At 28.9% G+C, this 23,471-nt stretch overlaps 2 protein-coding genes across 3 annotated transcripts; one reads left to right on the top strand and one right to left on the bottom strand.

Annotated features, from left to right (window-relative positions):
* Window positions 1–10,765: 10,765 nt before the first annotated feature.
* On the bottom strand, window positions 10,766–16,071 carry LOC119689791 (inner centromere protein-like). 2 transcript variants are annotated; one of them, XM_038104694.1, is made up of 3 exons: window positions 15,989–16,071; window positions 11,295–11,977; window positions 10,766–11,234 (listed from the first exon to the last, which is right to left on the bottom strand). In XM_038104694.1, exons 2-3 carry the CDS (start codon window positions 11,920–11,922, stop codon window positions 10,912–10,914), a joined length of 951 nt encoding a protein of 316 aa, XP_037960622.1. In that variant the 5' UTR covers window positions 11,923–11,977; window positions 15,989–16,071; the 3' UTR covers window positions 10,766–10,911. The 2 variants fall into 2 exon arrangements, with proteins under 2 accessions (XP_037960622.1, XP_037960621.1); XM_038104693.1 differs by lacking the exon at window positions 15,989–16,071 and having other exon boundaries at window positions 11,295–12,026.
* On the top strand, window positions 13,767–16,629 carry LOC119688261. Its single transcript, XM_038102942.1, has 3 exons — window positions 13,767–15,819; window positions 16,014–16,177; window positions 16,237–16,629. Exons 1-3 carry the CDS (start codon window positions 13,767–13,769, stop codon window positions 16,558–16,560), a joined length of 2,541 nt encoding a protein of 846 aa, XP_037958870.1. The 3' UTR covers window positions 16,561–16,629.
* The last annotated feature ends 6,842 nt before the right edge of the window (window positions 16,630–23,471 follow it).

Raw genomic sequence — 23,471 nt, 5'->3', positions numbered from 1 at the left:
TGCAGATTATGTCTTAAAGATGAATAAACTTCTGTGTATATTCTTTGTGACTGTCCAGCTTTAAGAACGCACAGAAGTAACTTATTTCATATAGAATTTCTCTGTCACCAGAATAGATTAAGAGCTCTTCTCTAGATTTTGTTCTGGACTTTGTTCACAAAGCCTTATATTGAAATAGAATAATTATTTTCTTGATGTTATTCATGAAAATTGTTTTCAGTCATAAAGCTGTTATGAAAATATTTGATCAAAAGACAGCATTAGAGACCCATTGATGCACGTTGCAGCGTATTCCAAATTTGTAAGAAATACAGACAATCAAAAAAGAGTCAAATTATAGACGTTTATTAATGTTGGAAATGTTACTTATAATTTATGTTCCGGAGAATCAGGAACTAAATTATAAAAAGGATACGAAGGATCTCGCGCAAATCTGAAGGTCTCTGATTAATCGAAAAAATTTAACATACGTATATAACTAATAAATATAAAATTTAATTTTATTTTCCATTGTTTGTTTTATTACTTATGCTTTTTAATTTAATTTATTTATATGATTTTTGCATTTGTTTTTGACTTTTTAATTTAAATTTCAAAAAATGTCAAATATTAAAAGAGATAATAATGCTGGTAAATGATCAGTTTTTGTTTTAATATATGTATATATTTTTTTTATATTAATTTTAAATAATTTTTTTTTTTGCTTATGTGCACTGAAGATGGTCTATAAAGTGCAACGAAATATTTTTATTATATATATATATTTTTTTTTTTAAATTAATAAAAATAATTCAACACAGATTAATAAGTGGTTTATTAACATTTTTTTTTGTTGGATAAAGGACGATTTATTTTATTAAAAAAAATTAAATTAAAAAATAAAATTAAATGTATTAATTAATAATTTTTATTAGTTTTTGTGTCATTAACTATATCAAAAAAATTTCACCCATTAAAAAATTTCAAATTTAAGTAAATGTTAAATTGGGTCAGTTGGTTAAGGTGCGCTGACTCTGAGCTTCAAATTTGGCAGGACATGAGTTCGATTCCTGGTACTCATAGTCTCAAAAAATTATTTACGAATAATTAAATACAAGCAATAATTCCAAAGTCACTGATAATACACGATTTGGCAATACTTGAAACAGCTTGCAACAATACTCAAAACAAAATAATATAAAATTAATTTTTGTTGTTGTAGTTCACTTTCTTTCGAAAAACCGCTTAAATATAAAGAAAAAATCAAAAAAAAATTTTAATTTTCCTTGAAATTAATTTCAAATATATATTCAACATTCATATAGTATTAGTATAAGTAGAACTTTAATCAACTGAGTGTCACAACACGCATTGCACAATCTAATATTTATTCCTTTTTGTTATAGTAAAATCACAGAGTAACCTTCTATCTATCACAAGAAATTTATATATCACAAGAAATTTCAAACTTTTCATTGAGTAAAAGTTTTCTGTTTACAAAATTTTTGTCAGCCCCTTCGGTTGAATTTTTAGCTCCTCTTCAATTCTTAGTGACCTATTTTCTATGCTCTAAAACGAAATTCATTGCTCAAACTATAAACTGTTATGAATATTTTGACATATCGAAACTTATAATTTGTATTTAAAATCAACTCTAATTCTACAATAACCTGCAAACAATTTGATAAACCCTATTTATTAAGAAACTTTATGTACCACCAAAAAAGAGGATAAGATTTTTAAGTAAAACAAAAGAACATGCACAGTGCATGTTTCTTTCCATAAAAAATTCAGTCCAAAGTTTTTCATGTTGACAATATCGAAGGAATCAAAACTTTTTATTACTCTTGTTTATATTATTTTACTCGGATTTGGTTGTTGTCTATGCTGCGTTCTACTGCAGTGCGTCAAGTGGACATGGCAGAGGGACATGGGATTGCCAATAATATAACATTATGAGTTTCTTATAGAGAATACCATGTGGTGAAGTAGTTGAAGTAAGCAAAAGAATTAAAAACTTGTTTATTTTTTAATGACAAAACTTGTTATTTGGCACTGTGGTACTTTATACATTTTTATGTGTGTATACAGTATACACCAGTGAGTTTCACTGGCAATAGAATGTCACTCATACGCAAGGGTGAACACTACAAAATTATAAATATTTAATATGAAAAAATGTTCGAATGCACATATAATTTAATTATGCTGTTTATAATTCTGATTTAGGTACTCTAAACTTATTTTCACTATTTTCACTCACTATATATGTATTCATATATATTTGGTATGGGTTTTTTTTTGTTTTCTTTATTGTTGTTGTTTTGTAGGTAAAAGTACGGAATTTATCGTGTTTCATTTCTTTTAGTGTTACTTCAACCGCCAAATCTCTTGCGTATTCAAGATAAGCACCAGAGCACACCAATAGCAACAGTCCTACAACTTGTGCTTGAAATGAAGGGAAAGGTCTACGCCTTCACCAACAATTCAACAAAAAACTGTAAAAATTAAAGTAAAACTTTTTTGGTTGCCACTACCAGTGCCACCGATGCCACCGCTGCCACCGACGCCACCGCTGCCACCAATGCCACCAATGCCAACATTGCCACAGCCAGCATAGCTAGCACAGCCAGCACCGCTAGTACTGCTGCTGCTGCTGCTGCTGCCGTTGCTATTTCTAACGGAGCCAACTTGAAATTGCTTTATTTTTGCACCGCAAAACAACGCTCAAAGGATTAAAGAGTTTCGCTTTGTATATGTAAATATGTATATATGTGCGTACGTTTTGTATATAAGTGTATGCGTGTAGACTTGTATGTTGACATTTGTTTATATATTTGTTTATATTTTGCTATAAAATCCTTATAAACGAACAATTTTACTGCAACGGGCAACGATTATGGTGGCTGAATATAAATTGAGGAATTAAGCAAAAGTAATGCAAAAGTAGCAACGAAAGAAAACTTCTGAAAAAAATATCAAAAAATCAAAACAAAAAATTGAAAATATCAAAACAAAAAAAAATAAAAAAAAAAACAAAATAAAAACAAAAAAATAAAAAACATAAAAAAATACAAAATTAAGAAATAAAAGTGAAATAGCGCAACAAAACGTCTTCCGGAAATTACGCACCAAGCTATCCCAACTCAAGCGCGAGCGAATTTGGTTTATATAGTTTCCGTATCCGGTGAGCGTTGCAAACGATAAAATAAATTTCATTCCACTACTGTTGCTATTACTGCTGCTATCGCTACTGTTGTGACTATTTGTTTGTATTTATTTTTATTTCGTATAACTTTGGTTTTTTGTTGTTGGTGCTGTTGGTGCTGTTGGTTCTGTTGGTGCTGTTGTTTAATGTTTTCGCATTGAATTTTTATTCTATGGAGTATTTTCGAAAAAATACTTATGGCATTAAAAGGAAGGTGCCGAGTTCTGAGTGCTGAGTGCTGACTGCCGAATACCGAACACCACTATAAGGCAACACAGAAATTTTGATTTTATTTACTTTACTTTACATAAATAAACCGTTATCATCTTATACATATTAGATTATAAGAAACGAGGATTGCATATACAAATAACTAACAGCACCTATAGCATCTCTTAACAACAGCAATAGTAACAGCAACAGCAACAATAGCAACAGTAACAACAGTAGCAATAGTAGCAGCAGTAGCAATAGTAGCAATATTAGTAGTACCAACAGCAGTCATGATTTACTCCCGTACATAAAATATTGCTTGCTGGCTGCACTATGTTTCCATTTATATGCTTTAATCCCTTTGGAACTTTTTGCTTAATTGCCACTGATTTAACGTGATCCTTAACCCGCAAAGCGTTGTGATTTGTGGAAAGAATATTGCCACTTTTAAGATACTTAAGTGTTGGCAGTTGAATAAGTAATACACAGAAAACAACACACACAAAAATATATTAAATATTTCACATATGACCATAAGAACATTTAAGCCGAATTTTGCAAGTTATTATTGCATACAACTTCATTATTATATATGGTATTTAATATATATTGTGTAAACTGAGGGGTTTCGAAAAGTAGTGCACTACAATAACAAAAATTCTTTATATATTATTTTAATTCATAGAATTTTTGACTGATCACACAGCTATCAAAAACCATCATGAGTGGTCTTGAAATTATTTCTTATATTTAATTATTCGTAAATAGTTTTTTGCGTTTGCAAATATTAAGGATTGAACTCGTGCCCTGTCAAATTTGGTCAGAGTCAGTGTTCATTAGCCAACTGACCCAAAGCCGTAATTCACTTGTACGTACCCAAACTTAGAGTTTTGTTAATTTGCTGTGAACGTTTATTTCTTTTCAAAACCTTTCTATTAAATACCACAGTTTCTATTAAAGTAAAAATTGTCACTACTGTCATATTGACTTTAAATTCATATTTCAGCTAATATTTTATTTTATCATTTATAAAAGTGCATTAAAAAATATAAAAAAATGAAAGAAATACATGTGATTAAAATAGTTTTTAACTGTAACTGCAAAATGCTTCATAAAAATTCAAACTAATTGCCAAATTTTATTCAACTATATTTTAAGAAAATTTTTTTTTATAATGCAGAATTAAATGGTGATTTTAATGAACCATGGAAAGCGCATGGAACTAACGAAAGAATCAGTGAAAAACAAAATACCGTTATGTATTCGAAATAAGGCTTTTAATACGTTGAAGAACTTTATCATATCAAAAGTTATAATGGAGATATAAACATATCGACAGCCATTTTAAAATATGAGCTAATATACGGAGTTAATTTCATATGACCCTACATGTGACCCTAATCAATGAATCAAGTCTACTTCTTGACTTGCCTTGTTTGACTAGATGGAGCTTTATTCGATTAGCTCCAAAACTATTCTTTATCATTTATATAAAAAACATGTGTGTCCCCAACATTCCCTTCACGATTTGAACAAAAAATTGCAGAAGCCATATGGACCATCAATTTCTAATCAGTCTGCTGAAAACCCATAAGTACGTGAAGAGTAATATATATTGTGCGAGTATATATATAGACATACATAACAGCCTATTATTATTAATAATGATAGTTTAGTATATAAAACTAATACTAACATATATAGATATAGCTCTGGCTACTGAGGCCTTCAGCTATATATGTTTAAAAATAGTTACATAAAATGAAATCAAAGTAACCTGCTACATTTATTATAATATAGAGAGTTTAAAATAACAAAAATTTTGATTTCATGTTTCTAAACTTGTTTCCGTTGTGTTGAACGAAATTTATTTTATATAAAAATTTTTTTCTGAATAACGTGTCTAACTTCATCCATAAACTCCAATTAAAATGACACCAGAAGAGATAGCACAACTTACACGTGCTGAAGCAGAAAATCTATTCAATGCGGGTAATATAGGCAAACTCCTGTCCTCATTACCTCAACCCATAGAAGCGACATCTCTGCTCTTTATAATTACAGCGGCCGTAGAACCAAATTTACATGAATTGTATCTCTATCGGCGCACTGAGAATGGACATATTCTACTGGGTCATAAGGCCTGTCGCGAGATGGACGTACATCTGTTATATAGTTTGGGCAATTACAGGCAATCGGTTTTTATTCAAGGAGAGGAATGGGTAGACTTCGCAACTATAACGTCTTGGGCCGCATCCTTATAATGCAAATAAGAAACAACAAATTTTTGTATAAAAAGTTTATTTTATCGACGATTTTTATAAAAATTGTAAATCATTTAATTATTAATATTTATTAATAATAAAAAATAATAATGAGATTTTATAATAACTATTGGAATACTAAAATTTAACTAGAATTGTAATGCAATTTTATTGACCTATAGACTAAAGTCTGTGTAACTTTATATTTTAAAGATCGCTTGCCACCAAGCTGTGGTTAACAAATCGATAAAATCAGGTGTGCTCACGAATTAAATTGACCAATTACACTTTTACTCTGTTAACGAACTCGTTACTTGAACTCGTGAATAACCCCATCTCTTGTATATAAATAATTAGTTATCACATTTTGATTCGAATTTAACTGCAAGTTCACAAAAATATAATATTTTTTCCCACATAACACTTGCTTTCGTCTTACAATGTACTTAATACACAAAACTGCTGTATGAGTTTTCATTTATAAAATTATATACATATAGTCAAAATTTATAAAAATACAAAATCCGATTAATATTGCAATGCTTAATAAATAAAAAATATTAGCCCTTTACCTGAACCACAAAACACATAAAGCATTTTATTTTGCTCTGCAGGCTTGCGTTTTATATGCTTTTCAAAAATAAATTGCAGACATAGCGTTTTATTCTTGACTGGAAAAAATAATTTCTTTCAAGATTTTTGTTTTTCACATAATAATTATTTTTGTATTTAAACAAAAAAAGGAAGAAGATTATGCGAGTAACTTGTGCCTAGTAAAGAAAAAAGTAAATGATAATAGTTATTTTTGAAACATTAGAAATAAGGAAAATTGAATTATTATTTTTGATTTAATTTTGAAAGGCGAAATATACATTTTTTAGTTGATTTTATTTTTCAATAATAGGTCTTAAGGTCCCTGAGCTAATGTCTGGTTCATCGCACTGCTACTGTGTTCCGTGTAAATTCATCAGATCTTTGCTTACCGGAACACAGCAATAATATATATATGTATATATATACATTAAGCATAAATAAACAAATAAGATAAATAAGATAATTTGTAGTATTAGTATTTAATACTCGTTTCAAAAAATGGCAAAAAAAAATATTTATCTATATCAAGGCTGTTCACAGCAGATGCAATCGCGGGCCAATACAAATCACTTTACAGATTGGAAGGCCGCAGAAACAAATACATACGTTCATAATTGTCAAAAATAGAAATACGTTTGTAAAATTAAATTTAATTTTATTAATTTATCAAATTCATTTATTTAGAATACTATAAGAAAATTTACTAAACTGTGGTAAATTAAAAACAGGTCGCGGGCCACACTAACATTAACCGGGGGCGGTATTTTGGACAGCCCTGATCTATATTACCTATACACCTATATCTATATACATTAAATTATTTCTATTATTACTACTACTTTTAAACATGTAATAGTTTTTTTAGTGCTTGTTAAATAATAGTGCTTGCTAAATGAAAGTGCTTGTTAAAAGAAAGTGCTTGTTAAAAGAAAGTGCTTGTATGTAACAGCAAATTGGTTAATTAAAGCAGCATTTGTAAGATCAACTATATGAAAGAACGAAGTTAGATTGTTAAAAGTTGTTCAAATTAATATAAGATTTAAGAGTTAAAATCAAGTGGTTGACCCGTTTCTACATTCGTCTCCGCTTGTAACCTACTAACCGCTTAGAGTTATGTTATTATTGTGTTTAATTTAATTTAAAAAATTTGGTGACGAAGCTTTCTATGCGTCCTCATATTGGTTAAAGCAGTGTTACTCAGTAGTAAATAAAAAATGTGACAAAGGAGTCGTATAATTCGGAAATTGAGAATTGTGGTACCAATCTCTGTATAACATGCCTTTTGGTCAATTTAATATGCACAATATTTCAAATAATTTTTAAAGGCAGTTAATTGATTTTATACATCTATTAGAAATCGTTTCGTTTTTAGCCATTACTTTTCTTACTAGCCAAGTATATGAACTATTTTTATCTATTTGTAAGTTCTCTATACTAGATGCATATTTTCAATGGAGTTGTTTTTCCATCCATTATGTTTTTTTGTTCTTTTACGTAAATATAAGGGTTATGTTTTGATTGCGGAGATTATTCGGTCGTATGCAATTTTTTATCGGCTAGTACTGTTGCTATTAGAGAGTCTTTTTAAATAAGACTGCCGGTTTTTTGCTTGACTACTGTCTAGATTGTGAATATTTATTAGATAACTTCCCGCATATCATTTGATGTCTCCCCGCATATTTGACGTATGCCATTTTTTTTAAAACTTATTTGCATATTTGGCAATGAAATTTCCGGAAATGAGTTGAGTGAACCACTCTCGGTTCCTGCGTTTACTCACAATTCCCTTATCGTAAACGAAACAAATATTTCTGACATATTTTTATAGCAGTTTTACCTTTTTTATGATAAAAGAGTATTACATATTTCGTTAAATATTTCACTTATTTTCAATTATTATCTCTTAACGTAACCAATAGCTTATAACATATATCATCTTTCAAAAATATGTTCATTTGACAGAATTGAATAAATATATATGGGTATCAACAATATCTAGTAACAAAAAGTGAAGAATACTTTCATATAACTCAATATACACAACAGTATCAAAAAGAATAGAGTTCAGGAGAGTTGTGGAGTCCTTATCTTCTAATGTACGAGTAAATGGTAAATGGTTAATGGTTAAGCAAAGTTTGAACATAGAACAGATATTATGCAGGTTCTAGAAAAGTTTAAAATCTTGCTGCCGGTAATACATGAATTATGTTTAAAATATACAAATTAAGTGCAATCACTTAATCATTTCTAGAGCCCGATTTTTAAAATTCATAGCTGATATGATAAGTTTATATATTTTCGAACACCTCTATTGTGCATAATAGAGAATTAATCTCTAAAAGCATTGCAGATTAAAATGATTTATCCTCAAGAATACATCGTATATTATTATTAGTAAGCATTTTTCATATAAGTTGCGCATGAGAAGGTATATAATGAAATGCAATTCATTACCAAGGTTATTTATCTTACCCTCTTAATTTATCAAAATATGCACTTTTATTTAAATATAGTCATAAAAACTTTATGTACGTAAAAATTTCATTTACTGCTGCAACGAATTTCTGCACAAAACTCACAATCTTTTCCATTTTATAATAATAAAATATTTTTTAACAATGGAGTACGCGTTTCTATGCCATTACGGAGCACGTGAATGCAGCAGGAAATATTTTTGTAATTTTACGTTTTTCTACTTCTACATACAATAATAGTACATACAAATTTATGTGTTCTTTCGCAGTTGTGTACGTGTTGGCCTTTTTGTATATATGTATGTGTGTTCATACAAGTTGTAACATGTAGTCGAGTTTCGAGTTTTAACCACGGCTTCAAATGGCGAGGCTCCTTAGGATGTCCTGAGCGTTAAAGTACATAAAATACGGTCCTCTCTCTATTATAAAATAGTACTCCGAGCACACTACTGGGAGGAAATAGATCTATTGCCGCATATGATCCTATCCCCTTTACTTCCGGTACATAAACTACGGCCCTCTTTCTATTATAAAATATTAGTGTGGGCACAATTTTGGGAGGAAACAGATCTATTGCCGCATATGATCCCACCCCCTTTACTGCCGGTACATAAACTACGGCCTTCTCTCTATTATAAAATAGTACTCCGAGCACACTACTGGGAGGAAATAGATCTATTGCCGCATATGATCCTACCCCCTTTACTGCCGGTACATAAAATACGGTCCTCTTTCTATTATAAAATATTACTGTGGGCACAATTTTGGGAAGAAATAGATCCATATTGACCCAAAATATTGTTTTTTATTGTAGACAAGTGTTTCAAACTGATTTTATAATTCGTTTTAAAATGCCGACAGACTTTGTATTCAAAAATTTTTACAAAATTTCTTCCTACATATAAGTTTACTATATACTTCATACTAAATATATACAAAGTACATACCATATACTTTGTTATTGTTGTTATTGTTGTTGATGTTGCTAATGTTGATGACGTTTATGTTGCTTATAGCAAAAATTTTGCATTCTTGTACACATTAGTATGAAACGTTGCATATTTTTTCGTTGCATTTAAACATGAACAAGCAAAGAAATTCCTTTTAACAATGTAGCAAAAATTCTCTGTAACTCTTCACGTTGATGTTCCTTCACAAAAATCCTTATTTATATTTTCGTTCCCAGTGCAGGTCTGGCTTAGTGTTGTTATTGCTGCTGCTAATAATGGTGCAATTTAAAAGTAAGCCATGAGCATATTTTTCAAATTGCCTGAACATATTACAACTGTGAACGCAGACGTGCATAGGCATATGATTCGGATTCAGAAGTTCAGATTTTGATAGATTTTATGAACTAAATGAACCCAAAAGTTTTTATTTGAAATTTAATTAAATTTTTTAAACGAAGTTTTATGTTAATAAAAAAAACTTTTCAAATTCATATTTGCAATTGTATGTGCGTAAAAAAATACGTTAACATATCCTTAGAATTTTGTAAAGTTACTCCAAAATGTTTACGATATAAGCATTTATAATCATTTCATGTTATTTTCTCATTACATTATTACTAAATATTCACTTACACGAGTATGTAGCCTTACTCTGACTACCCTTAAGAAAGTTATAGTCGAACACAGACTAGCTTCCCATTGAACTTCTTCATTATAGCTGCAGGTAGTTCGTTACTTCTATTCATTTCAATAAGTTCGTATAAAAACTTACGATATGAGTGAGTGTATAATTTTAAGTTGATTAATTATGATAATATTCTAAATTAATTACGACAAGAAATTGAACCATATTATATTCGTATTTTTTTCTTTTAGTGTTGCGAAAAAACAGCATTAAGTCTGGTTCAAACAAAGCCTGGCAGCACTTTCGAAATATATTATACCATGTTTCTACTGCTTACTTAAGGTGTATTCTTTTGACATGAATGATCCATTAGAACATTAGAAAAATTATCAACCAAAGCAAAAACAAACATCGCAATAACAATAAATGCTTTAAAAATTCAAATATTAAGTTGAAAATTTCAATAGCTTTATTGATCAGGTTGTAGGAATTTACCAATATGTTTTTATTATTTTATATTCTAATATAAAACTGTTTTGTTTAAGCATTGAAATCTCACGTACCAACCCTTAACAATTTTCGAACAAGAACTTTTTTCAAATTTCTAAGGTTTAGCTTCACCTTGATTCTCATTCTCTTTGTTTTGCTCCCCCTCAGTCACATTTTCTATAATATTGTCTGTTGTTTCTTGTGGATTTTCACTTACACTCTTTTTAACCTCTTCCTTTATGGATGAATTTCTATCTTTAGAAAGTGACCCTCCGGTATCTCGTTTTTCTGATGATTTAGGATCTTTTTCACCATTTTTTTCTTTAGATTTTTTACTACCTTTTTTTGTTTTGCCTGCAGGTTTTGTTGATGCATCCTCAGACTCTTCAACTTCTTTTGCAAATTGGTCATCTCTTTTAAGAAACTTTGTTTCCTCGTCTGCAAAAAAGACAAAATAACGACAGATAATCTAGACCTTATTTATAAATTCAACTTTACCTAATTTTTCTTCGGACGTTTTAGGTTTTAGTTTCGCATAAAACTCAATTATTTTTTCAACGTCTTCTTCTTCAGTTTTTTTTGATTCTAAATAACATCTACATGCCTCATCTGTATCATCTTTTTTCTTTGTACAGTCTTCTCTGCAGTCGTCATGTGACCGAATCTCACAAAGTGGAGAAGGTAACATTAAAGGCACAGCATGTCTTATACAAATACCTGCTAATTCTCCGTCGAGCTGGAGTAAGAGATCTTGAACTTTATTTACTATGTTGTGAAACTGAAACATATCCCAGTCTAATGGTATCTCTTCAACATCAATTTGTACTGGTTCAGGAAGCTTGCATAGTTCTTTGATAGTTGGTGGAGGTGGTTTTACTGGTGGCAATTCTTCTGATGGTTTTTTTTCTGCACTAATAGAAGGTCTTGGCGATTCTGATTCTTTTGGTGGCTCATTTTCTCCATCAGTGGGGTCTACTTCAGTTTTATTTTCTAAATCGCCTACTTCTTGCTGATTATTTTCTTCTGAAACGGCCTCCTGATTTTGTACTACTCCAGCAACTTCTGTTGCTGGTTGTTGTTCTTCCAAATTTTGTTCCGTGTTTTTTTCTGGATTTTCAGTATCCATAATTCACTTGAAAAATTTAGAAGAATGGGCCAAGTATTGTTTCAAAAGATTTCAGCTTTAATACATGTAGTGAAATCAATTTAAAATATAAGCAGTTTTCAATAATTTCATTTTTTTCAACATTAATGAGTATAATTTGTTTTTGCTTACTTTGATTAAATAAATATACATATATATACTAGGTGGGTTGATATATACACAGTCTAAGTAAAAAAAACACATTTTTTTCGTATATTAAAATAAAACTCACAAAATAATAATTAAATTTGCTTTATATTATATTCCTCAAAAATAATTATCTTATGTGCCTTTTATTTTTTCGCATAGGTATACTTCTGACACTCTGCTTTTTATTTTAAAACGCACAAATAACTGTTACTTGCGCGTTATAAATATAAAAATCATGAATAACTCGCACTGGCCTGCCGAATATTTTGAAAACGAAAATATGCATTAATATACTTCTTAATAGTGAGATATGTATGTCTGTACCAATAACATGATATGAAATTTTTATATTAAATTTTAATTTAATATAACATTAATTTATTTAACAAATTCATTTAACATTAATACTGTGATGTACTTTATTAAAATAAAATTTATATTTAAATAAATTAATTTTAAATAATATTTAAAAATATAAGTGCACTTTTTATTTTTCAAAATGTATTTCGCGCTCTAATTTTTTAACTTCTAATTCTACTGTTTTATTTTTCGAAGAACAGCTGTTCTCATCAGACCTTACATAAAGCTTTTTCATGAAAATCTGTGTAAAGAGTATGATTTGGCACTTTATTTGTGTTATGATCTCAGTTTGTACTTTACTTGAGTTTTACTACTAGTAGCTCATGGATCAGACATTTTATTTGTGTTTTACTTGAGTTTTACTATTAGTAGCTAATGGAACAGGCATTTTATTTGTGTTTTACTTGAGTTTTACTACTAGTAGCTCATGGATCAGACCTAATATTAAACAAATTTCCGGTTGAATTTTATAAAAAAGTATTTTATATAAATATACATATATAAAATAAATGATACAAAAAAGTTATTGGTGAGCATTTTATATTGTATTTTTTTTTCTATATAATAAAACTACACATTTTTCTTAGGCTTTATTCGTAAAAACGGAAAAAAATAATAAATTAAGGAGAATAGAAAGAGAGTGGCGAATTGACCACATATTTGAAATTTTTATAACTCCAGCTCTATAGAAAGCAATACGAGATGGGAAATAAATTCATTTATATGATTTCCAAACTAGTAAATCACTAGTTAATGCTAAATGAGTAGTTTTTAACATTGTTTTAGTTTCCTTGCAATTTTTTTTTAATTTTTTGCTTCTATATTAATGATTGTGTTTATTCATGTATTCATGTATTACATTCTTAAATGAACACAGAAATTAAAAATTCCTTAATAAATAATTAATTTCTTCACAATCACTACAAAATATTTAAATTTACCCATTCGCAACAGTTGTAAATAAAAAACAGCTGACTGGAGTATTTCTTTTTCTTCCTATAAAAAAACTGTTTCCAACACTGAAATTTTTTTTCTCTTGTCAGTATATCGTTGTCAGCATATGTTAAATACATTGTCAGTAACCAGATTGTGATATTAGAAAGTTTTACACAGATTTACACAGTATTTAATTTTTAAATAAGATTTTAATAAACGGCAGTAAAATGTTTAAAAATGAAGCTAAGAAATACTTTTCTTTATTGGGCAAATTGAGGTTTTACTCTGCAGATGAAGAGTATCAATTAAAGTACAATAATCAAGTCTTCAAGAGATTTTTCAAAACTGACCTCATTGCCACTTCGGCAAATGTGGCTAAAATGTTGAAAATAAAAAACTACGTACAAAAGGCAACTATCGCAGACGACGATAAACCGGTTGTCGTCTATGTCATATATCTAATGAATATGGTTCTTGAATTAAGAAATGTGTCTGGTATGCAATTGATCCCAATAAACAATAATCAGAAACAGAACACATTGGAGACCGTGTTTATTGAGTTATGCAACAAGGGGTTATATAAAAGCGCTCATAAATTACTTGCACAATCGTATTATGAAGGTGAACCCAGCTGTGATTTGTGCTTGCTTTATTTGGGATTTTATTCCGAAATGTTTGATATTGCCTATGATATAACACAACTGGACACCATGGTGGAGCATTTAATGGCATTGATCTTTTCAATCTATATCTTCAATAATGAATCGAAGCTTACTCTGGGAGATGATGAAATATTCTTAATAAAAATAACATTAAATAAGATTTCAATGAGCTGTCGTCTAGAGTTTGTGTATACACTACTTAAGTATAAGATAAATGCAAACTTAGACGAAAAAATTCAACAGAAAATAAACGAACATCTAATGAATTTCGTTATGGGCACTGAAGATTTTGGCGATTTTGTTGAACTGTTTTTCAACTCACTTGAGCGGCTATACAATCCCGAAAGCGGCGATAAAGACAGCAACTATACGTTTCTAACGTTATTCTTAATTGAATGTGCACACAACAATGATTTTGTCAAAAGTGTTATAAAAAAAATTATGAAGTTTTTAAAGAAATGTATAAAAACTGACAAAACCGATGAATTTTATAAATGTATTATAGCTGTATTAATATTTATCCGTGATAAAGATGAACAATATCAACTAGTTTTAACTTCGCAAATACACGCTACCCTACGTAAATTTCATGATCCCGGCTCTTTGATTGTTGGATCCGTATTGATGAGTTCCAAGGAATTTAAGGCGACAATTATATTGCTAGAAGAGTTGGTTTGTAATGTGTTTCCAGAGTGCTCATTAATTAATATTATAGATGGATATATCCCAATGTTTTTGGAGATCTATGAAAAAACCAACGACAACAGTGAAGAGAAAGTACATTTAGCTAAAATGTTGAAATACTATTTAAGTGCAGTAAATAAGATGGAACTAAGCTTGATAATTGCAGTTTTATACACCGGCATTGAAGAGCCAAGGTTTAAAAAATTACATGATCGCGTTGATTTAATAGACAATACCCTACAAGTTGTGTATGAAAGAGAATTAGGCGAGAATACTTTTGGAATGACTATGACTAATCTACTTGAAAATGAAGTATATTATATGTCACCCTTCAGAGTGTTAATGAATTTGTTTATGATTATAGGAGAATGTATGTTTACCAATAACACTACCACTGACAAGATAATATTCTCACATAAATCGTTTCAATTCTCTGTAATCCGCGATTCATTCTCCGCTCTGTCTAAAAACAAATTAAGTATTGCGTTTACGTATTTTCGTGGCGATAACTTTACCAAACTCATGGAACATTACCTACTAAATTCTTTCGGTGTTGTGTTTATTGATTTGAAGCCACTCGAAACAATCATTTTTGGTATGTTAAATATAATTAAACAATCTCCAAGGCCTGAGAACTACTCTGTACTCAAACCATTACTTGTAAAATTGAGAAAAAGTAATGATTTAAATGCTGATATCAAATATGGCATAGGTGAATTAATAAAAATACTTAATCAGAAATCGAAGTCGGATTTCATAGACAGAGAATTGGACTGTGCATATGTACTAATTGAGCAAACTAATGAGGTTATGTACGAAGTAGCTTTAGATTGTTTTAGAAAACTGTTTGAAAACAATGGAAATTATGTTGAAGAAAATTTTGAAAAACTTACACTTATGGCACTTAATATGTTCAAAAACAAAACTGAATCGCAAACACACAAATCCTACTTATATGAACGATTGATCGAACATTTTGAATTGCGCGTTTTTAAATATACATTAAAGGAGCTAGAGGACGAGGCAACTGATTTAACATATCGTATGGCAGTTATTGAGGCCATAAATGTAGCTGCTAATATAATAGGTACGTAAAAACTTTACTTAATAATATCAAGTTTAAATAACTTCAGCAACATTAGTTCCTATAAATCCAATAAAAATTAATATAACTTAAAGGATATATAAGCAGTAACGACTATATTGTCGTTATTATAAATAAACTAAATCTAATTAATATTGATTATGTTTAATACCGATTCTTAAATCTTGTTCTTCCAGATGCTCGATATTCTGATGAAGAAGATGAGAGCAAGTCTATCTTACGGTGCGGCTTGATGCGTGTTGCTCGGTCAAAAATAGAAACAGTTCGTAAAGCTGCCTACTCAGCAATGAAGTGTTTGTGGTATGGACATGAGGAATTCAGTGTTAAAAGCTTGCAAGAGGTAAGACTCTTATTTTCACAAATAATATAATTTAATATATTAACTTCAATTTGTTTTAGTTGTCAATTTTAATAAATATAGAGTTTGCTCGGGACAATTCGTATTTACCTGCACAGCGTGAAGCTCTTGAAGTTTTATATGTGGTGTTGAGAAAACGTAGCATAATATTATTCTCTCGCAAATATCTCCTACCAATATCGCAGACTATTAATAAAATAATCGAAAACGAGGAGTGTGACAATGAGATCTTATCCATCGCGATAAAATGCAGAAAGGCTGTAGAATACCATTTGATCAGAAATTGTATGTTCAAATGCAGTTTCGTATGTAAGCTCGAAAACTTGGAGTCACCGCCTCCCAAGTGGATTCAAGTAATTAAATAAATGACATGAAAGTATCGTACTTAGTTTAAAAAAAACTAAACTTTTTAATTATTAACTTTTTAAACATTGCCTCTTTTATTTAGAATAAAAATATTCTAAATAATTCAAAAAAATATTTACTTTAAAGTTTAAAAAAATGTTAGTATAAAAATGTCAGTCTTAAAATATTTCATGTTTAAATTATTCATTCAAGTATGTTCCCAGGGGAATATTAGGCCATAATGAATTTTTTCCAACTGCCAGGGTTTCTCCAAAGGTGCTTGAATTTTATTCTCTAGTGTTCGCTTCCATGTTAAAATAGACAAACGATTAATCGGCTATGAATGATAGTGGACATGTCATGTATCTATAATTTTTGCAAGACTTACTTTGGTTTAGTGGCTATATTTTGATTTTTGTATATTCAAACTCATCATAATTGCTATCATCATATATATAAAATTCTGCTCAAAAAGTATCCGGATTTTATTGATTGTTAACTACTCCTTAAGTAATAGAACTTTTTCAAAAAAAAATTTTTTTTGTTATGTTGGTACACCCTTTCTTGACATATGGTACAAATTTGAGCGCCATCTGTCAATTAGTTTGTTTACAGCAGCTGTTAATGTAAGACTACCTCAAGTGCATTTAGCGATTTTTACTATGAAAAATTCTTGTTGTACGCGATTTTTTGACCAAACACGGCACCACCGTCCTCGCTCAGGTACCATATTCGCCAGATCTGGATCCGTGCGACTTTTTCCTGTTCCCGAAACTCAAATTGGTCCTTCGTGGTAAGCGTTTTGAGTCGATTGAATCGGTAAAAGAGAATTCGCTGAATGAACTAAAATTTTTTGTGTTTTATTTACAAAATCCGAGTACTTTTTGAGCAGAAGGTATGTCCAGAATCAAATATTTAAAGATTATTCAGATGCATTGATATCTTATATCGAAGTCAAATGAATACAAATCAAATAATCAATTTATGATGCGAAGTAGTATTTTAGTAATGCGACAGAGTACTGTTGAGAGTATTTATTCTTAACATTAGCAAGAAATAATAATTCAATGACTCTGTAAGACTAAGAAAAGACTTTAATATGGAGGCTTAACCAATCTGTAGAAATTAATGAATAATATTATTAAATTTATTGTTAAAACACCAATTTAATGTATTTTACAATCGATTATACTAAACAAATTGAATCCTTTTAGAAGTAATTAAATATGATAATAAATAATTTTTGTAAAATAAAATATATTTACAAATTTATTGGAACTTAATGAAACCACTTAAAAATTACGATGTCAAATTATTATATACATTTTATAGATATCAGTAAATTGATGTAAATTTAAATTTTATTTTTATCTAATTAAAGTCTAATTAAAGAAGACTTGTAATAAATAATATAACAAGTGTGAGTACATGGAAGTATATATATCACACGATTGTTTGTACTATATTTCATATAATCATTATAAGAATATTTTTATAAATAAATCTATTTAATAAAATTTTTACTGCAAATAAAAAGAAAAATATCCATAACTAAACAACCAGAATTAAACAGAAAGTAGTTTACAAAATAAATAAATTAATTTAAGATACACATAAAAATTATAATAAATTATGGTAAATGCATTTTAAAATATATTACGAACAAATTAAATTAGTATATAAAAAAAAAATTGTCATCATTTAATTCAAGAAAGGGCTTTAAAATGTTATTTATTAATTAATTAAATAATTTATTTAAGAAAATGTATTTGTCATTAGTTTAGACATGATTTATTTCTGAGTTATTAATTTTTTAATAAATAATATTTGAATTATTTATAAATATTTTAGTTTGAATTTTTTTATTTGAAAATATGATTTTTTTATAATTTTAAACATTGTAAATAATGCTTAAAATAAAGCATTATTGCTAAAAAAATCTTTTATCAAAGTTAATTAGGTTTTTGAAATTCAAGTTGTGCATAAATTTTTATACAGGGTTATCCTACTCGAAACATATTTCTAACATTGGTTTTTGTATATTGTTTATTATACGGTTTTGGACAATCCTTCGATTTGTTGCACATTGTATGGCAATGTATATAAATATTTCTTTAAGATGTCTATGTCCGTCCAAAAGCAGCTAAAAATTAATACCAACTTACTTCTGTGTTCAAATTTATATTCCAATAAGCAATTTTGATATACAGAACTGTTAAACAAAAAGAATATTTTTAATATAATTTCGAGAAGGCGTTTTAATAACCTTTTTTTCTAGCCATGTCAATAAGCTGATTGAGACCCCATGCTCTACTAGAAGAGAAGGACGACAGTAAGTAAGTAACTAATAAGATGAATCTAAGCAATTTCAAACCTGGAATTTTATGGTGAAATTTCTATAGCAATATTTATTTGAAAGATTACTTTCACTTTATTAAAAAATATTCAAAACTAGTTGTGTGGTGCACCACACGATGGTCCGAAATGGGTTAAAAAGTAATGAACATCATTCCTCCAAAATATAATTAGAATTTATGCTTATAATTTTCACATTCACAACTTTGCTTGTAATTATCGACTGACTTTAACCACAAAATTTTAAAATTACTGGCATTGAAATTGAAAAAAAAATTCAAAGCTTTAGTACTTAGCTGGCCATTACATTACGTGCTTCATCCATGGCCGCATCGAGTAGCCTTCGCCAGCCAGCCGGATTAATTGCTTGCTGTCATCAGTTGGTATTACCGAGCGCCCCTAAATCGTTGGTCACCTGATCCTTCCACTGAAGATGGGGACATCCTTTACCACGTTTTCCACCAACGACGATATGATGAAGCTAGTGAAGGCGCTGCATATTTGCGCTGAACTATATCAATATCGCGGTGTAGCTTATACAGCACATCGTTCTATCTAATCTAATTCGATACTCATCGCTAACACGTAAGGAATCTTTGACTTTCCGAAGGAATTTTTTTCGAATGCTACTAACGCCTTCTCAAAGCTTTTGTAGTTACACTAAATAAATGGAAATTTATAGGATTACTTTTCTCATCTCATTCTCATCATCAGTTGACAATAATATCCAAATAAATATTAGGTCATATATTACAAATGTGTACACATAACACAATACCAAGAGTTAGAATATTTCATTCATATCGAGGGTTGATGCTCCCTGAGTAATATATATTAATGCTTTTGTATATTTATTACCGAAAGTTTTTGATTTTGCAGCAATGAGAGTTCTTTACAAAATTTTAAAATAAAAAAATATTTAAAATAATTTACAACGCACTTCTTTTTTGTCACATGCGTGCAACTCAACATAATGGTGGAGTTGAAAATCTTGTGTTATACCTTTTCACCATATTATATGTAAGAATTAAATAAAGAAAAAAAAACATTTTTAGATTTTTATGATTCTTTTTTATCTGTTTTGATTCTATTTTGCTTTGCTGCACCATTATACAATCTATGTGATTCTAATTACGATCTATACAATCATTGTTACGATTTACACGTTTATAGTTACGATCTACGTGATCATTGCTACGATTTAACCATTTCTTTTACATGTATCATCACCATTTATATATATATTTAGCATCATATATCATTTCTTTTGATATTTGCTATTTCTTAGAAAAAAATGTTATCTAGTCGTGTGTCGTAGGCACAAAAATACATATTATTAGAGATGCTAAAGCAAAATATTTGTATTACTCAGGGTCAATTTTCGGGTTCAGATAGTCATAAAAAGACTGAAAATTTTTGGCGAAACTGTGCTGAAGAACTAAATGCTTCTGAAGGATTTAATAAAACTCTAGAACAATGAAAAAAAGTAAGTTGAACTGAATAAATTTGTACTTGTACTTGTAAAGTTGTACTTTTAGTACAAGTACTATTTGTTATATTAATTTTATTTAATATTACATTCATCTCCAACAAAATAAATAAAAAACAACTAGCAACTAGAGTAGTGTAGGACCGAAAAATCTTGAGGAAATGTATAAAGAGGTGATAGTATTGATTTAAGAGCATGCAGTAGATGAGAATAAAGATACCCCTGAAGCAGACATACCGGCAAATACAAGAAATGTTTTTTGTTTTTTTTCTACATATTAATAACAACACTTTCTATTTTTATCTACAGTGTCAGCAATCAGATTTCTTTAAGATGGTATTTCTTGAGAGTACAGAAATTGTAGATAACAACTATGCTTCCCCAACGCCCACACAGCAAGTCGAACCAATGCCCTCTTTACCACCCGAACCCAAAAAACCACAGAATGATATCTACTTGTAAGACCTCAAAAGAGTTAAGCTCCTCATAACTGAGCAAACTGAAAAGCAGAACCAGACATTTTGAAAAATGCCTACAGTATTAATAAGCATCAACAATAAGTTGGATGTGTTCATTCCCAACTCACACAAATACTCAATATATATATATATTATACTATATTTAGTATTTTAATTATATTAAATAAAACAATCATAATAAAAACAATTTTGATACAAATTTATATATAATTTTTTAGTTAAAATACGATATTAACGTTCCATTTTCATCAGTTTCTCTTTCATCAGTTGCACTAGAACGATTTCTTTCGAGAATGTTCTTACTTGCTTTTTATCACTTCTTTCGATTTTGCCGTTTCGTTCTTGCATGGTGAGTTTCTTATCACTACAGAAAGCGGCTCAAATCAAAGAATGATATAAAAGCAAGTGAGAAAATTCTCGAAAGAATCGTTCTAGTTCAACCAGCAACTGAAAAAGCAAGCCATAGGCTTGTTCTCCGTTGTTTTGGTGAGCGTTAACTTAAGTTATTTCAGATCGGTGTTTAGATCTTAAATAAATGTTCTGTGTTATTTGCAAGGAAATAAAATTTTTATTTTTATAGTATTATTTTTGCTTATCCATATGCTATAAAGGTGATTCAATATTCATAAAATATAATTAACAAACAAAAAAGACAAAAATAATAATAAAAAAAATAAACAGATCTAAAGTTTGTGTAAGAAAAAAACAGTAAATAAACAATAGATCAAAGGAAAAATAACAAAAAACTAAATATAAGTGTAGATTTGTGTAGAGTTGTTGGCAAAGGATAACAAAACAAGTAAAATAAACATAAATCATAAAGCCAAAAGATTAACAAAAAAAGAATCAAAAATAGATATGTTCAGATTGTGTAGAGTTTGTGTGGTAAGGAAAAGAACTGTAAAATAAGGCAATAAGAATCATAAAGCCAAAAAATTAACAAAAAATAACTAAAATAGATATGTGTCGAGATTTGTGTAGAGTTTGTGTGGTAAGGAAAAGAACTGTAAAATAAGGCAATAAGAATCATAAAGACAAAAAATTAATAAAAAGAACTAAAATAGATATGTGTAGAGATTTGTGTAGAGTTTATATGGTAAGGAAAGAAACAGTAAAATTAAGCAATAAGGGGTTTTCATTAATTAAAGAAAAAATTTTAGCTGAAGTGTGCATTTATATTTAAGTAATAGTTTGAAAATGTTTTAATTTGATTAGACAAATTAGATATATTGAAATTTCACAAAAATAGTTTTTGCTATATCCACACGGGCTTAAAAATGGCGCCACATGGGAAAATAATACAATTTTGTTGTTTTTGTGAAATTACGATGTTACTGAAGCATTTTATCTACTAATTTAATAAATCTGATAATTTGATACTTATAATTGTGAAGTCCTTTAAATGTGTAGAGAATTTAATTCATAAAGAAGTATAAGTTAAAATAAATACAGTTGATTTTACAAAAAAAAAAAACAAGGTAATAAAAAACGATTAATTTTTATCAGGGTATCAAACCAAAATTTTTTTCGTTCCGCTTCAAGATAAAAAAAAAATATATTGGTTCGGTTCTGGTTTTCGTTCCAGCAAACATATCGGTTTTCTTCGGTTTTCGATTTTCAGTTCGGTTTCGGTTCGATGCTCTGATTTTAATATCACTTATCTTTCACATTTTTTTTGTCCGAATGCAAGATAAAATAAACAAAAACTAAATCAGCTGAAATTCAATATTTATGAAAAGTAATAGCTTGTGAAAAGCTTTAATGCCTTACTTATTATTTGTAAAACATATATGTAAGTATTTAATTATTTCATTAAAATATGTTTAAAAATTGTATAATTATTAAAAATTATGTGAATTTTACGACAAGAAATCTATTAGAACAGAGCTCAATAGACAATAGAACAGATAGAACAGAAATAGAAATAAAGGAGTGAGAGAAATATAAATAAAGTTATATTCCTATCGCATTTGTAGCGAATAAACAATTACAATATAAAAGTTCTGTTTCACGAGCTACTTGTAGTAACTTCGAGTAACTCAGTATTTACACAAGTGCGTTCCACCAGTAAATTTTCAAGCAGAAAAGAGCATTTGAAAGAGCGTAACATTCCTGTCGCAATTTTAAGATTTTACAAAGACTTTACTCGTATATTTTATTTCAAGTAAAATTTGTGCTGATGTGTAAGTCAGCAGTTTGGGCTTGAATTCAAATTTTTGTATTGTGAAAGAGTAAATGAAAGTTCTGAAATTAAACATTTTAAGTGAAAAAATATAACACATCCGCATCCAGAATATAAAGTAATAGTGAGATATGTATGTATGTAATAATAACATGAAATAAAATTTTTATTATAAATTTAATTACCAACAATACTGCAATAAATTTTATTTAAATAAAATTTATATTTAAATAAATTAATTTTAAATAATATTAAAATATATAAGTGCACTTTTTATTTTTCAAAATGTATTTTGCGCTCTAATTTTTTAATTTCTAATTCTACTGTTTTATTTTTCGAAGAAGAGCTGTTCTCATCAGACCTTATACAAAGCTTTTCCATGAAAATCTGTGTAAAGAGTATGATTTGGCACTTTATTTGTGTTAC

Source organism: Teleopsis dalmanni, chromosome X (genome assembly GCF_002237135.1).
Source record: "Teleopsis dalmanni isolate 2A chromosome X, ASM223713v2, whole genome shotgun sequence".
Classification (NCBI taxonomy): domain Eukaryota; kingdom Metazoa; phylum Arthropoda; class Insecta; order Diptera; family Diopsidae; genus Teleopsis; species Teleopsis dalmanni.
Note: the sequence above shows the minus strand (reverse complement) of the source record. Positions and strands in the feature narration are given on the sequence as shown.